Source organism: Anneissia japonica, unplaced genomic scaffold (genome assembly GCF_011630105.1).
Source record: "Anneissia japonica isolate Jap-2015-1 unplaced genomic scaffold, ASM1163010v1 scaffold6406_len342834_cov151, whole genome shotgun sequence".
NCBI classification, from domain to species: Eukaryota; Metazoa; Echinodermata; class Crinoidea; order Comatulida; family Comatulidae; genus Anneissia; species Anneissia japonica.
In genome coordinates, this window is record NW_022738763.1 from 311302 (window position 1) to 324590 (window position 13289).

The following is a 13289-nucleotide window of genomic DNA, read 5'->3' on the forward strand; positions in this document are numbered from 1 at the left end:
ATATGTATATGTATATATATATATATATTTATATATATACATATATATATATATACATATTAAGTATATATGTTATATATATATGTTATATATATGTTTGCAATTCAAAGCCGGGACCTTAAAATAAATAAATAATAAGATTTATATAGTGCACAAATTTACTGCAGTAGTGCTTAAGGCGCTACATGAGGAATGAACCAAAATTTACTGTGGACCTAAATTTTCCAGAAAAGAAACACTACAAATATCACCTCACCGTTTACAGGCAGTTTTTCTTCGGCTGCCTATGCAAAGAGAATACCAGGTGGGGCACCTATTTTCACTCGTAGATTCCTGTTCTTTAATGTTCAAATATAAATGAATTTTAATGGAACAGGTATCAAGTATCCGTAAATTTTCTATTTTTGTCATAATGGTAACCTAACCTTGGCTAATACATATCAGATAATTATAAACAGTTGGCATTAAAGAAAGCAGGGTGATTATTAAAGATATACAATGATGTTGACACAGGGATGTGGTAAGTGGTGGGAACACGATAATGAACCTAAAGTGTGATAATGTAATTTAGAATATATATGCTGCTGATTCCTCTTGGATTTTCTGCTGTCTATGCCTAATGGTGGGTAAAGGTAGTAGAATAACCCATAACACCATTGAAATTTTCATTGGGCTAGCGACATGTATACCTCAACATGCGTCTTGCAGTAAGGACATAATTTCTCAACGTCATAATAACCTACGTACCCAACACCTAATACAAAATTACACATCCTGGGTTTGACATTCATCTTTCCTAATGACTTGTAGTACAGCTTAGTATAAAACATACTCCAAATAAGTAAGACTTGTCATTTAATTTTTCAGGTTTGAGCCGTGCTGCTTCATCTAAGCAGGTTGCAATTCAAGGTACAATCTCATATTTATTTTATTATCAACCCTTTATCATTGCTTCCTAATGAATCTGAGAGGAAAAACCTAATTAATACAGTAGACATACTTTTTTGTTTGTAATCAGTGTAATGAAGGTATAGTCTTAGTATTATACCTGTTTATTAAACTGTTGGAAGACGTGAGTATGATATGAATTGAAAGTGTAATACAGCTGTTGTAGTCCTATGGTAGTAAATAAGGTCTAACAAATGTTCCCATGTTCAAACTGTTGAAATGCCATGTTTCAGGCTTGTTGATAGGTATGCCTATGCCTACTAAATACATTTTCCATTAAACTATCGCATCCTCCTACTGATATGTCGGTCCTTAGTGCATAAAAGCAAATGTGCACAAACATTTACTTTGCTTACATTTTTATATGGAAGGGGATTGTCAACCTAACAAAGGCCTGTTCATGTGGCAGCATTGTCTTGGAGGGCCTCTCTTAAGATAGAGAGATTATTTTTCTAGCAATATTTGATAATAACATTCATACAAAATTCCACATCTACCAAATGCAAATATAATATGATATTGATATTGATATGCTGTTTCTTTTTCAAAGAAATGACAGTTAAGCAATTCAATGTTCTTAAAATGGATGTCTCCGAGTGGTATGACAGCAACCAATGTCTTCCTATGTTGAAAGTGTTGTTCAGAGATCATGTGGAAATTGGGAGACTATCAGGATTAACTAACACAATGGAATTACTGAATGAATTGGTTACACGTAATCACTTGCATTTAAAAAATATTGGTATTTTGTGTGATACCATCAGCATAACTGAACATAATGGTCTTCAACAAAAGATTGCAAAAAGACTACCATCATTCCCAGATGTTAAGGATAGAATCATTACAAAACAGTTCACAAATCACAGACGAAAACTAATGAAATGTGGGATGAAACTGACCTCAGCCGATGTTAGAGGAATTGATGGATTGTATAATATTCCTCTTAAAAAATACACTGACAGTTGGAGTATGATCACTGATTTTGAAAACAGAATGGAAATCATTGACGGAGATATGGAGGAATTCATTGATTCATTGGAAATCCTTAAAATCCCTCTTGCATTGAATGCACTGAAAGATGGTAATTTTATTTTTTTATAGAAAACTGATTGTTGTCAGATGGACCATTTCGTTCGAAAATTTTCTCTCAAAATATGCCGTTATTTGTAGGCCTAGGGCTATTGAAATGTAATAAATGCTTTTATTTCTTCTAATATTTGCTTTTATTCTTTCCTATGCATTTTCTTTTCATTCTGTTTCATCTTTTCTTTTTCATTCTTACATCTTATCTTTCCTTTTCTTTTCATCTTGTCTTTCATTTCCTTTCTTTTCATCTTTTCCATTTATTATATGTTTTCTTATCCTTTTTATGCCTACATTATAGAGTAAAACTCTCAAATTTAATCGGTAATTTGTAAATTTCTTTCTCTTCTATCCATAATAATTATGTAGATAATAAAATAATAATTACGAATTAAGAGACGCTTACTGTATAATTTCAAAAACAAAATTTAATAACAAGAAAAATTGACGTTTCAGGTCCGTTGTGGAGCCATTCTCAAGATCAAGTGAATTTTTAAAAAAACTATAAAACAGACATCAAGCAGTGACAGGAAGTATGTAATTAATTAACATATCAATAAGGGGCTACTGTGTGAAGCCATTGTGGAGCTAAGCAATAATTAGCCCCTCCTATAGTAGATTAATTGATATGTACTTCCTGTCACTGCTTCATGATATTTCTGTTTTATAGTTTTTAAAATTCACTTGATTTTGAGAATGGTTCCATGATGGATGAAATGTGGATCTTTCTTGTCATTAAATTTTGTTTTGAAAAAAAAAAAATTATATTAATATAAAAATGATAACATCTAAAATTTATAGAATGCTCTTTACTTGTGTCTTACAGCACTATAATTTTATTGAAACAACTAAATTTTAAGGAGAAACTTTAATCAGTGTATATCTGCACCTTGACATGGAATGAGATTACGTGAACAGGATTATACAAAATCGAAGCAACATCTTGGATGCGAGGTGAATGGGCCGAGCGGTTAGCAGGGGCGCCGCAACATACAGCCATGAAATCTGCACTGCTTTGAACGGCTCGCTCGCCTAATGGTTCTAGTGGTAGAGCAAATCTTCTCGGATACGGACTGTAAACCATAGACCCAGTGTATACAAGAACCCAGTACCATTCCAGACAAGTAAGGGGATACTCCAGTGTACTGGTAGAGACAGCCCCTGTGGTGGACGGCGAGTTGCTGGTACTGGGTAGCACAGACACAAAAGGATACTTAGGGGGAAGGAAGAAGTGGAATTATTTTCAGTCTTCTATCTCTATCTGTACCAAAAAGTACAATAATATTCTATAGAGGTAATGGGTGCTGAATTGTTATGCGCATTTAATTCTCTTGCACATGATTATTTTTTAGTAGTGATAAACAGCATCCTATATGTTAGGAAAGCATTTTTACCTCAACTGATTTTTAATATAAAAATTGTGTCTATAAAATTATGTATGATCAAAATTAAGACCTTTATAATAATATGTTGAATATAAATGTTGCACTCAAAAAAATGTTTTGAATTTCTGTTAAACAGAGCTTCTGCAGTTAATCAACATCACTTTTACTTCTTATATGAATACAATTTTAACAGTGTGTCAAATGGTCACAAGATAAATTTGAGGGTGTTGCTTAGAAGGGTTTTTACATCACAGGTACATTTATAAATTTTCTCGTATTTTGTTCTTGCAGGTGCTTTGACTGATTAAGCTGCCATCAGTACCAATGTATTGTATCAAAATGGAAGAGAATACCATGTGAAAATGTGTGGTGCAGCGTGTAAGGCATTGGACTTTCAATTGGAAGGTTGGGGTTCGAGACCAATGCTCGTCACATTGCTTCTATCCTTGGGCAAGACACTTTATCTGCATTTTTATCTCTTCACCCAAGAGTATAAATGGGTACCTGGTAGGAGGTGAATGATTCGGAATGAAATTAGCAGTCCGGATTATACGCTGTATCAGTAATGTGTCGAGAGTTAAGGAAATGCAATAATGTATCAGGAGACAAAAGTAAAATAGTCGCAAATATACTTTAATATAAAAACAATGTTGAAGAGTACACTGATTAGGACTGATGTAATTGTCTCTAAAATCAATACCCGAACGGATTGCCTAACTAAACACAGGTACATATATACATAGGGACAGGAAACAGGGATTGATGACTCATTTAATTAGTAATGCCGGGTCATTATAATTTTGGAACACATGCTTTACTGTAGTGGTGGCATCTTCCTGGAGGAGTAGTAGGAAAATACCACCTCAGGAATGTACATACAGTTAGTCACAGATTGCAGCACTACTACAGGTATGCTCTGGGGAACTAGAGGGGTGAACGCCTTAGGTGCCATGCAACTATAGGGTACTATGTTACAATATTCCTGGGTGAAAAGATTCATATGTAAAATAAAGTGTCTTGCTGAGGACACAAGCATGCAGTCTGACTTTCGCTTGAAATTCCAAAACTTTACCGCTGCGCCAACATGCCTCCTGTTGTGGTGCCTCCTGATATTTGTACTTTTCAAATCTTGAGATCCAAAATATGCCACATCAATGCTCATGTTTTGAGAGGGATCTCAACCTGGTAACCGAATGTTCATGTTCCCACTCGGATGCAAGTCAATAAAGAGGGCTTGGAAGTTAAGGAAGATGAGCAGCAAACGGTGACTCGTTTATAGACTTGATGAATGACAAAGGTAGGAGTGGTGATAATGTGGAATTGTTTCGGAATCGTAGTGACTTTGTCTTAGATGATGAGCATGTGGTGAGTCTAGGAGCTGTCAAAATCAAGAACAGGCATATGTATTGAAGGTAAGGTGCAATGCTAAAGGTTAAGCATAATAATTATTTTAATTTTTTTTTATAAATTATATATTAAATATACTCTATATTTATATATATATTTTTATATTTATATATATATATTTTACTATTTTTATATTTTTATTTTTATTTTTTTATATATTTATTTATATTTTAATTTTTATATATATAAATATATATATAAATATATACTTGGTATGTTGCGCTATTTTAATGCCAGTAAAACAATGTCAGACCAGGCAGCTCAATGTAATTTTATTGCCAAATAAATTGCGAATTGAAATACAGCTATACTTTTAATGACGATCCGTCCACCGACAATTAGCAGATGGCGTCGCATCATCGGCGCTCACAGGGAGTGAAGTTGGATTCGTAGTGCTGTGAGCTTAAGATAGTAATTTGTGTATTTATATTTATTATTGTTATGGGCATCCATGACCTTTTCCCAGTGAACGCATTTACCAATATAGTATCCTGTATGTTGTTTTATAAACAGATTGAAATATCACATAGGATAAAAGTTGATGAACATGGTAAAGAAGAACCTCTTGAACCAAGCATCTGCATGGAGGTAAGTTTACGTAACCGAATTTTGTTCATTTTGTGAAGTGGTGTTGCACAGCGATTGCGTTTCTGATTCAATCCCACGTTGTGCATTTCGCCTGTGTCCTTAGGCAAGGTACGTTACCTACAAGTAAGTGGGTACCCAGTAGGGTCAGGCACAAAATGCGCTGATTACAGAATCAACATTATGGAATTCTCCCCAGGAAGCTGAGTATGTGTTTCATATGTGCTTGATCCAGTGACAGGGGGTAATAATGAAGTGCTTAGAAGCCTTGTTGGCATTAAGCATTATATAGTTTTAACATATTTTTAAAAAATAGAAATTAAAGAGAATTGATACAATTGAACGACGTTATTTTCATGACATTCGAATTTCAGTGAACCACTTGATTTGAGACATAGATTCTCAAATTTTACCAAATGCCCAAAACATTTTAGGTTTTGCAAATAGTTAGTTTTAAGTGAAGGGGTTTTACTAAATGTTAAGGAGTAAAGTTTTTCTGTGGATTGCAATGGAAAGTGTGCATGGGTGCATAAAAATTAACCAAATGGGGTAGGAGAGTTGCTTATAATCCATGATATGGTGCAAGGGAACAGCTATTGACTGGGGACCATTTAGGGGTCTTGGTTGCATTTCTAGAACATCTACAAAATTGAAAATATATATTTTACTTATATATTATTATATTTATTATAATATATACTTATTATATTTTACATATGCAACCGTCAAAATTGTTAGGATAATTTTATACCTGATTCATTTTAATCAGGTATTAAGTTATCTTCAACAGCAATTGAACACTCTGTATGTTACTACAGAAGGTGTCGGCTACGAGTTACGCATCCTTTGCAAATAGTGTGAACCTACGCTGCGACCACTGCATAGACTTAAGGAATGTTTGAAGGAAGCTAATGTGCCATGTGGAAAAACAAAGTTAGTTGCAACAGCTTGTATCAAATGACTCTTTTCAGCAGGTTGGTTTACGAATATGATTTGTTTATGAAAAGGGTGTTTGTATTTTATTATGGAGGCACAATACTATTTAGGGTCACTAAGATAATGATTTCTTTTCTGTTGAGTATAGAAAATGTCCGCTAGGTAGGCAATTTGAAATTTTAAATAAATAACAACAATATCTAAATAACAAAGTAATTCATTTCATTTATTTTAATAACCATGATGACACTACTAGTATATGTATCAGCTACATATATTGGGTACAAAAGGCACTTTATCTCTGCAATATTATGGAATAATAATATAATTTAATTTGGTGTTGAGTATGTGTTCCATATGTGTTTGATCCAATGACCAAGGTAGTAATGTGAAACGCTTAGAGGCTTTGTGCATGAAGCGCTATATAAGAATGACATATTATTATTATTATTATTAACTCATTCCTCTAGCCATCTTCCACTGGCAGCAACAACAGAATATTTTATCATAAGTACACCCTGAACACCACCAGGATCCTTCTTCGCACTTTGCACCCGCCTGAATCATTCTGGCTTCACCTTTGATACACTCAATTCAATTCTATTTATTATTCTATCAACAAAGACAACTCAGAGATTATGATTTAATATGGCAGAATGCTTGAGGAGTTATAATATATAAAAATTCTTTTTATTGTTGCTTCACACCCGCCAGAAACATTCCAGCTCCACGTCTTATGTATTCAATTTTATTTGACGCATAGATCATAATTCAATACTTAACCATATACTAGATGAGGAGTTGCGTAATATCTCATATACATCATATATTTACTTAAAGTAAATATATGATGTATATTATATATTTAAGTGAATATAACATTAAATTGTAATTTTAAAAGCCCAATATTTTTAATATATGGTTTTGTTTTACAGGTTTTGATGATAACTCTGCTCAAGAAACCCTGAATTTTCTGGCACTTCAGACATTGATTGTGGGTCGTGGAACCAAAGAACTACGGAGGTACTTTCTAGACAAAACTCACCTTACAGAACCAGAAGTTAAACCATTTTTGACAAGGGAGAGGTGTGTATTACTAAAGGATGTTGATTTTGGAGATGAGGCAACAACAGTTTTGTCATCAACCAGCAATATTGTTGCATTCCACATGGAAATCATGATGAAGTTAATTCGCTACTGTTGTCACAATACCAACACAGAAGACGTCTGGCAGAACCCTCCGGTTGATGACAATTCTGAGCTGGCAAATCTTGTCCGCATTTATCAATATAAAAAAACTGTTCTAGACTGCAGTTACAGCAACAGTGTCACAAAAAAGGAGTTTGATAAGCAATGGAAGGAACTCACAGCAATTTTTACAGGTGTTGGAGTTCCTGTTGAAGACATTGAGAATTACCGGGACCCATGGCATTACAAGGATGGAGCCTTGGAAGGTAAGTAACTAGTCTTATTAATAATAGCTGCTGCTGCTGTTAATGCTGATTTTGCTGTTGATGCTGAGTCTACTGCTACTCAAGCTGATTCTGCTGCTGATATTTCTGATGAAGATGCTGCTGCTGATACTGAGTCTACTTCAGCCGATTCTGATTCTATTGCTGATGCTGATTTTGCTGCTGTTGCTACTGCTACTGATTTTGTTGATGTTGCTGATTAATAATTAATAATAATAATAGTTAGATTTGTAAAGCCTATCATGCAAACAAGCCTCTATGTGCTTAGTGATTGAGCCAGTTGAGGCGCCAGATTTTCCCAGATCGGCTTTCCAAAGTCCCTGACGAGAACAAAGTGGGTGTGGTCGGGTGTTGCTAAAAACCTTTCAAAAACAGTCCAAGTGGCAAAGCCCCCAAAAATATGACTCTTATTTAGAGGTTTCAAAGGCTTATTTAATCAATTTTAGAGTCCATTGATATGTAAAAAATATATAATTTTTTCCCCAATAATTTGTGGTTTTCTCCCCGACGGCAAAAGACTGGACGCAGTACTGTATATAACATTTGACACTATTATGATCTAGTACTACACTTAAATCCGCAAAAAAACTCGACTAATGTCGCTGCTACTGATGACAGTGATGCTGATTCTATTGCTGATGATGCTGATTTTTTTCTGCTGCTAATACTGATTCTTCTAGTATTTTGCTGCTGATGTTATTATTGCTGCTGCTGATGTTGCTGATGGTAATGATATGCAATAAAATCTAAATGAAAGTTGTGTATTAAAGGCATAATTGTAAATGTGACAAATTGAAATTAATTAAACTTACTCTTCCAAATTATTTTAAATTTTCATTTCAATTTTGACCAGAAATAGGTATTGGGCACACTGTCATTGAAGAAATCAAGAATTTCCAGGCTGTGTTATCGGCTGTTGTTGATGTTGGAACTGCAACCATGAGAAATTACATATTGGAGGTTAAAAAAATTAACAAAAACGAGGTTGGGAATTATCTTCTCTCCGAGAAGAGAAAGGGTAGCTTTAATAAAGTAATGAAAAATATCAGTAAAGAGCAGAAGTCAAAAATGTTTACAGCATCTGCTGACATTGATACATTTGATATCTCCATCATGTATTTAATCATTCGTAACTGCTGCATTACCATTCCAGAGTCATTTTGGAAAGAACCATTTAGATTGCCTAACTTGGTGCAAATCCACGACTATAGGAACGCAAAGCTGGCGCATTCCCCCGACAGTAGAATGTCAAATAAAGAATTTTAAATTGAATGGAAGAAAGTGAGATCGATGTTGCATGCTGCAGGTGCTTCTTTAACTGACATCGACAAATATAAGGCACTAAGATTCATCAACTAAATGCATAATTCTACATTGTATTTAAGTTCATGCTGCAAAATATGAATGCATGTGTTTGTATATTTCATTGTAAACATTTCAGCACTGAGCAATATTTCTGATTTTTAACTTGTCTGGTTTAATAGCACAACACTTCAGGTACCAGGGGTACACAATCACAACTTTACTAATTAGTGTTTACACACCAGTTGTAAATTGTAGCTTGCAGTGTCATAATGCAAAGAAATTGGACAGTACTGTATATGGCACTGATGTTGATATAGTAAATACTGCTGAGGCCATCAATAGCCATTTTGCACGTGTTTGCAATCTGCTCCCACCATTAGATACCAGTGAACTCCCAATGTTCCTTCCAGCAAGAGAACCACCAATAATTCGTGAATGGGAAGTTCAGAATGCCTTGAATAGTTGAAGAGTAACAAGTCAACCCACACCTCAGACGTACCTATCAGAATAATTAGGGAGCCTCGCAAAATAAAGCAACGCGTATACGAGTGGACCACGCGATGCGATTAAAGGCAGTTTAATCCCATAGTTGGCTACGCGTTGGGATTATTTTCCTGGGCTACTCCACTTCGTAGTGGGGAATTGATATCAGGCTTAGTGTAAAAACCCAATTAACACAAACAAAAACGTCTCGTATAAAAATAAACCCTATTGGAAGTAACGCAAGCTCACGTAATATTTCTGAGAATTACATTAATAATTTATCGAGATTATCGTCACCGTTACGATCAAAACCAACAGACAGCAAAAATATAAAACTAGGAGAGGCCTAGGACATAGATATTATACCTCCATTGATAGGGCCTATGCTTTGGCTTACTCAGAAAAAATTACGGAGTAACATTAAAAATTGATAACAGGCAATTTTTATGAATTTTTGTTAGGCCTAATTATATATTTTTACAGTCAGTCTTTAAAATTATCATTTCTTATATCGTTTTAGTATTAATTAAGATTATTAAATAAAACTGTCTAGGACGACAGACAGATATCGGTCTACTACAGTAGGCCTACATTCAATCATGAAAGATGTGTATAAGAGACAGGGATTAAACCGTGCTATAAAAATAGAGATAAATCGAATATTATTCGCAATGGGGACATATTTGCATCTACACCAGGGGAGAAAGCTAAGGTTTTTAATGATTATTTTAACTCTGTATTTAAGGTACATAATTTTAATTCCGTCTATCCCCATCTCCCACAATATCCTCTCGATAACCCTTCAACATTTCAAATTGATATGGAATCGTCCAACATTTTTGATCAGTATCTTGAACCACTCGTCGGCAACGCGAAGAGATTTTAATCCCCAACCACGCGTTGTAGACGGGTATACGCGTTGCTTTATTTTGCGAGGCTCCCTTAAAGAATTAGCAATCAAACTTGCTAATCCCCTAACTAAAATATTTAATATGTGTTTAATTGAAGGGCACTTTCCAAGTGTGTGGAAAACTGCTACGATAGTTCCTGTGCAGAAAAAGAACAAAATTAGCTCCTTTGATGGTCTTCGTCCAATATCCTTAACACTCGTCTTTGCAAAAGAGTTGGAGGCATTTATTGCCAAATGGATTATTGAGGACATTACTGATAAACTTGATATCAAACATTATGGTAACATTAAGGGTTCCTCTACTGTACATTACCTTGTTGACATGTTAAATTTTGTTTATGAAAACCTTGATAAGCCTAAACAATTTGTTGAACTCTGCACAATAGACTTTACAAAGGCTTTTGACAGAGTTAACCATACAATTATTATTACAAAACTGGTTAAACTTGGAGTTAGGCCATCCATTATTCCTGCCGTCTGCAACTTTCTGTGTGGTAGAACACATAATACCAAACTTGGCACACTTATCTTCCACCAGGACAATCTCAAAGTGGGGTCCCTCAAGGAACTAAGTTGGGACCCATACTATTTCTAATCTTAGTTAATGACGCTGCCATCAAAAGCTGTAGGCGGTGGAAATTCGTGGATGACCTAACTTTAGGGGAAGTAACCAGATGTGGAACTCCGTCAAATTTACAGAAACTCCTTGATAATGTCAGCGATTGATGTATTTTAAATGATGTTCAGCCTAAGCCGGCTAAATGCAAATTAAAGAAGTTTAACTTTTTAAAGCGTCAGCAGCTGAAATTGCAATGTAATATTGATAATTTTAATCTCCCGGTTGTTAAAGAATTAAAGCTGCTAGGTGTCATTTTACAGAATGACCTCAGATGCAGTTCAAATGTTAACGACATAACCTCAAGAGCCTCACGTAGATTATTCTGTCTATGTATATTGAAAAGGTAGTGCTCCAGTTGATGACCTAGTTACTGTTTTAACTTATTATGCGAAACCTGCGCTTGAATACGCCTGCCAGGTTTGGCATTCGTCTATAATGGTACATCAATCCAATCAAATTGAGAGAATTCAGAAACGGGCTTTAAAAATAATCTTGGGTTCTTGTTATGTTAGCTATGAATTAGCACTTGGACAGTTAGCTTCTCTAAAGCACCGTAGAGAAACCCTTCTCCTGAAATTTGGTAAGAGCCTTCTGGACTCTACTAGATTTAGAAATATGTTGCCTGCATATAAGTGTGAAAGACATACAAGATCGCTAAAGAGCAGTGATAACAAAGTATAGGATCCTCCCAGATGTCGTACTGAAAGATTTAAGAATTCAACAATTCCATTCCTTGTAAAATTATTGTAATTCTATTATTATTATGTATTTAACTCTTGCAAGAAGTTGATTTTGTAATCCAAACGTTTCAGCTTTTGCTGCTGGTTTGGAATTCGATGTTTTGATGTTTTAAACCTCAATAAATACGTAGCATACGTATACGTAGCATTATTTAAAAATTACTTAAAACTTTAAATGTTTATATGTGTGTTTATTAACGTTATGTACTGTGGTATCAGCACCACTTTATGCTAAAGCTCCTTAATTTTATTATTAATAATAATAATAATAATGTGAAGCTCTATGAGCTTACATAATCATTACCTTTGTCATTCGATTATGGAACATGAACTCGGGCTCCTGGGGGAGTATTTCGTAAAATTTCGTATTTTTGGCATTTAACCCTACCAGGTACCCACTTCTAGGTGGAGAGAAGCAATGCAGATAAAGTGCCTTGCCCAAGGACGCAAGTGAAATGCACAGTGAGGGATTGAAACCCCGACCATGAGGTTGAGAAAACCATCCTTACTGTGCCAAACCACTTCCATTAAGGGATGTCATTGTACAATAGTAGGTAGTTTTCGCCGCACAACATTAACCTGAACTTTAACGTCAGTATCCAAAATGCATGCGATGGCTCCCCCCTTTTGCAAATACATCGAAGTATGCATGCACAAACCCATAACTAACGTACATCGAGCATGTAAAATCCTGAAATTAACGTCATTATGACGTCATCCATTAATGATACATCATGCAGCGAAAACTACCTATTAATGAAAATGTTGATTTTTGAACAATCAAAGCTTATAACTGTATTTATTGTACTTACTTGGTACTTGGTATTTGCCATTCCATGACAGGAATATCTGGCTGTCATTGACTGATAAACAGTTGACTAAATACACTGCTGATGTGCTTATTCAGAGAGAGATCGGACTGGTGCTTTGCAGTTGATTTATAATTTAGTTTCATTATTATGTAACTTAATTTACATACATGCTACTTATAGATGTTAGTTTAAAGTTTAATATTGTGTATGGAAACTGTTCCTGATAAATTGATAACTCTTTAAAATTGTGGTAGTACGTATTCACATTATAGAGTTTAAGTAGGTTTTAAGAAGAATGTAGATATTCACCAAGGAATTTAGACCCTTTAAATTATGTTTACCGTCACCAACCACAGAATTTATGAAACAATTGTAGGTTTTTGAAGAATCAAAGCTTAACCTTTACTATGAGAGATCAACAAGAAATAAACTGTAGACATTTTTCAAATCAGGGTTGTTTTAAAGCCAGGCTCTGGAGGAAAAAAATGTTTTGATATGTGGTAGAACTGATTTTTCTAAGACAGAAAAAAGTTGTTTGACGAAAAACTGGGGAACGGTGAATGAGATACAGATTTTTTAATATTTAAAAACTGGGGGGAAAAGG

The 13289-nt window shown here is 34.7% G+C and overlaps 2 protein-coding genes across 4 annotated transcripts in view; both read left to right on the plus strand.

Moving 5' to 3' along the window:
• The window catches only part of LOC117117803, an 11109-nt gene extending 7868 nt beyond the window's left edge, over positions 1 to 3241 (plus strand). Inside the window, exons 7-9 of the mRNA XM_033262270.1 lie at positions 868 to 909; positions 1499 to 2029; positions 2858 to 3241. Coding sequence (XP_033118161.1) covers positions 868 to 909; positions 1499 to 2029; positions 2858 to 2865 — 581 coding nt within the window. The 3' untranslated portion in view covers positions 2866 to 3241. The remainder of the gene's footprint in view (positions 1 to 867; positions 910 to 1498; positions 2030 to 2857) is intronic.
• Positions 3242 to 3303: 62 nt separating this feature from the next.
• Positions 3304 to 9204, plus strand: LOC117117821. Of its 3 annotated transcripts, XM_033262289.1 has the most exons (6): positions 3304 to 4027; positions 4587 to 4828; positions 5337 to 5411; positions 6178 to 6382; positions 7280 to 7798; positions 8670 to 9204. In XM_033262289.1, the coding sequence occupies exons 5-6, from the start codon at positions 7513 to 7515 to the stop codon at positions 9080 to 9082; spliced, it is 699 nt and encodes a 232-aa protein (XP_033118180.1). In that variant the 5' UTR covers positions 3304 to 4027; positions 4587 to 4828; positions 5337 to 5411; positions 6178 to 6382; positions 7280 to 7512; the 3' UTR covers positions 9083 to 9204. The 3 variants fall into 3 exon arrangements, with proteins under 3 accessions (XP_033118180.1, XP_033118178.1, XP_033118179.1); XM_033262287.1 differs by having other exon boundaries at positions 3304 to 4828; XM_033262288.1 differs by having other exon boundaries at positions 3304 to 4828; positions 6199 to 6382.
• Positions 9205 to 13289: the final 4085 nt, after the last annotated feature.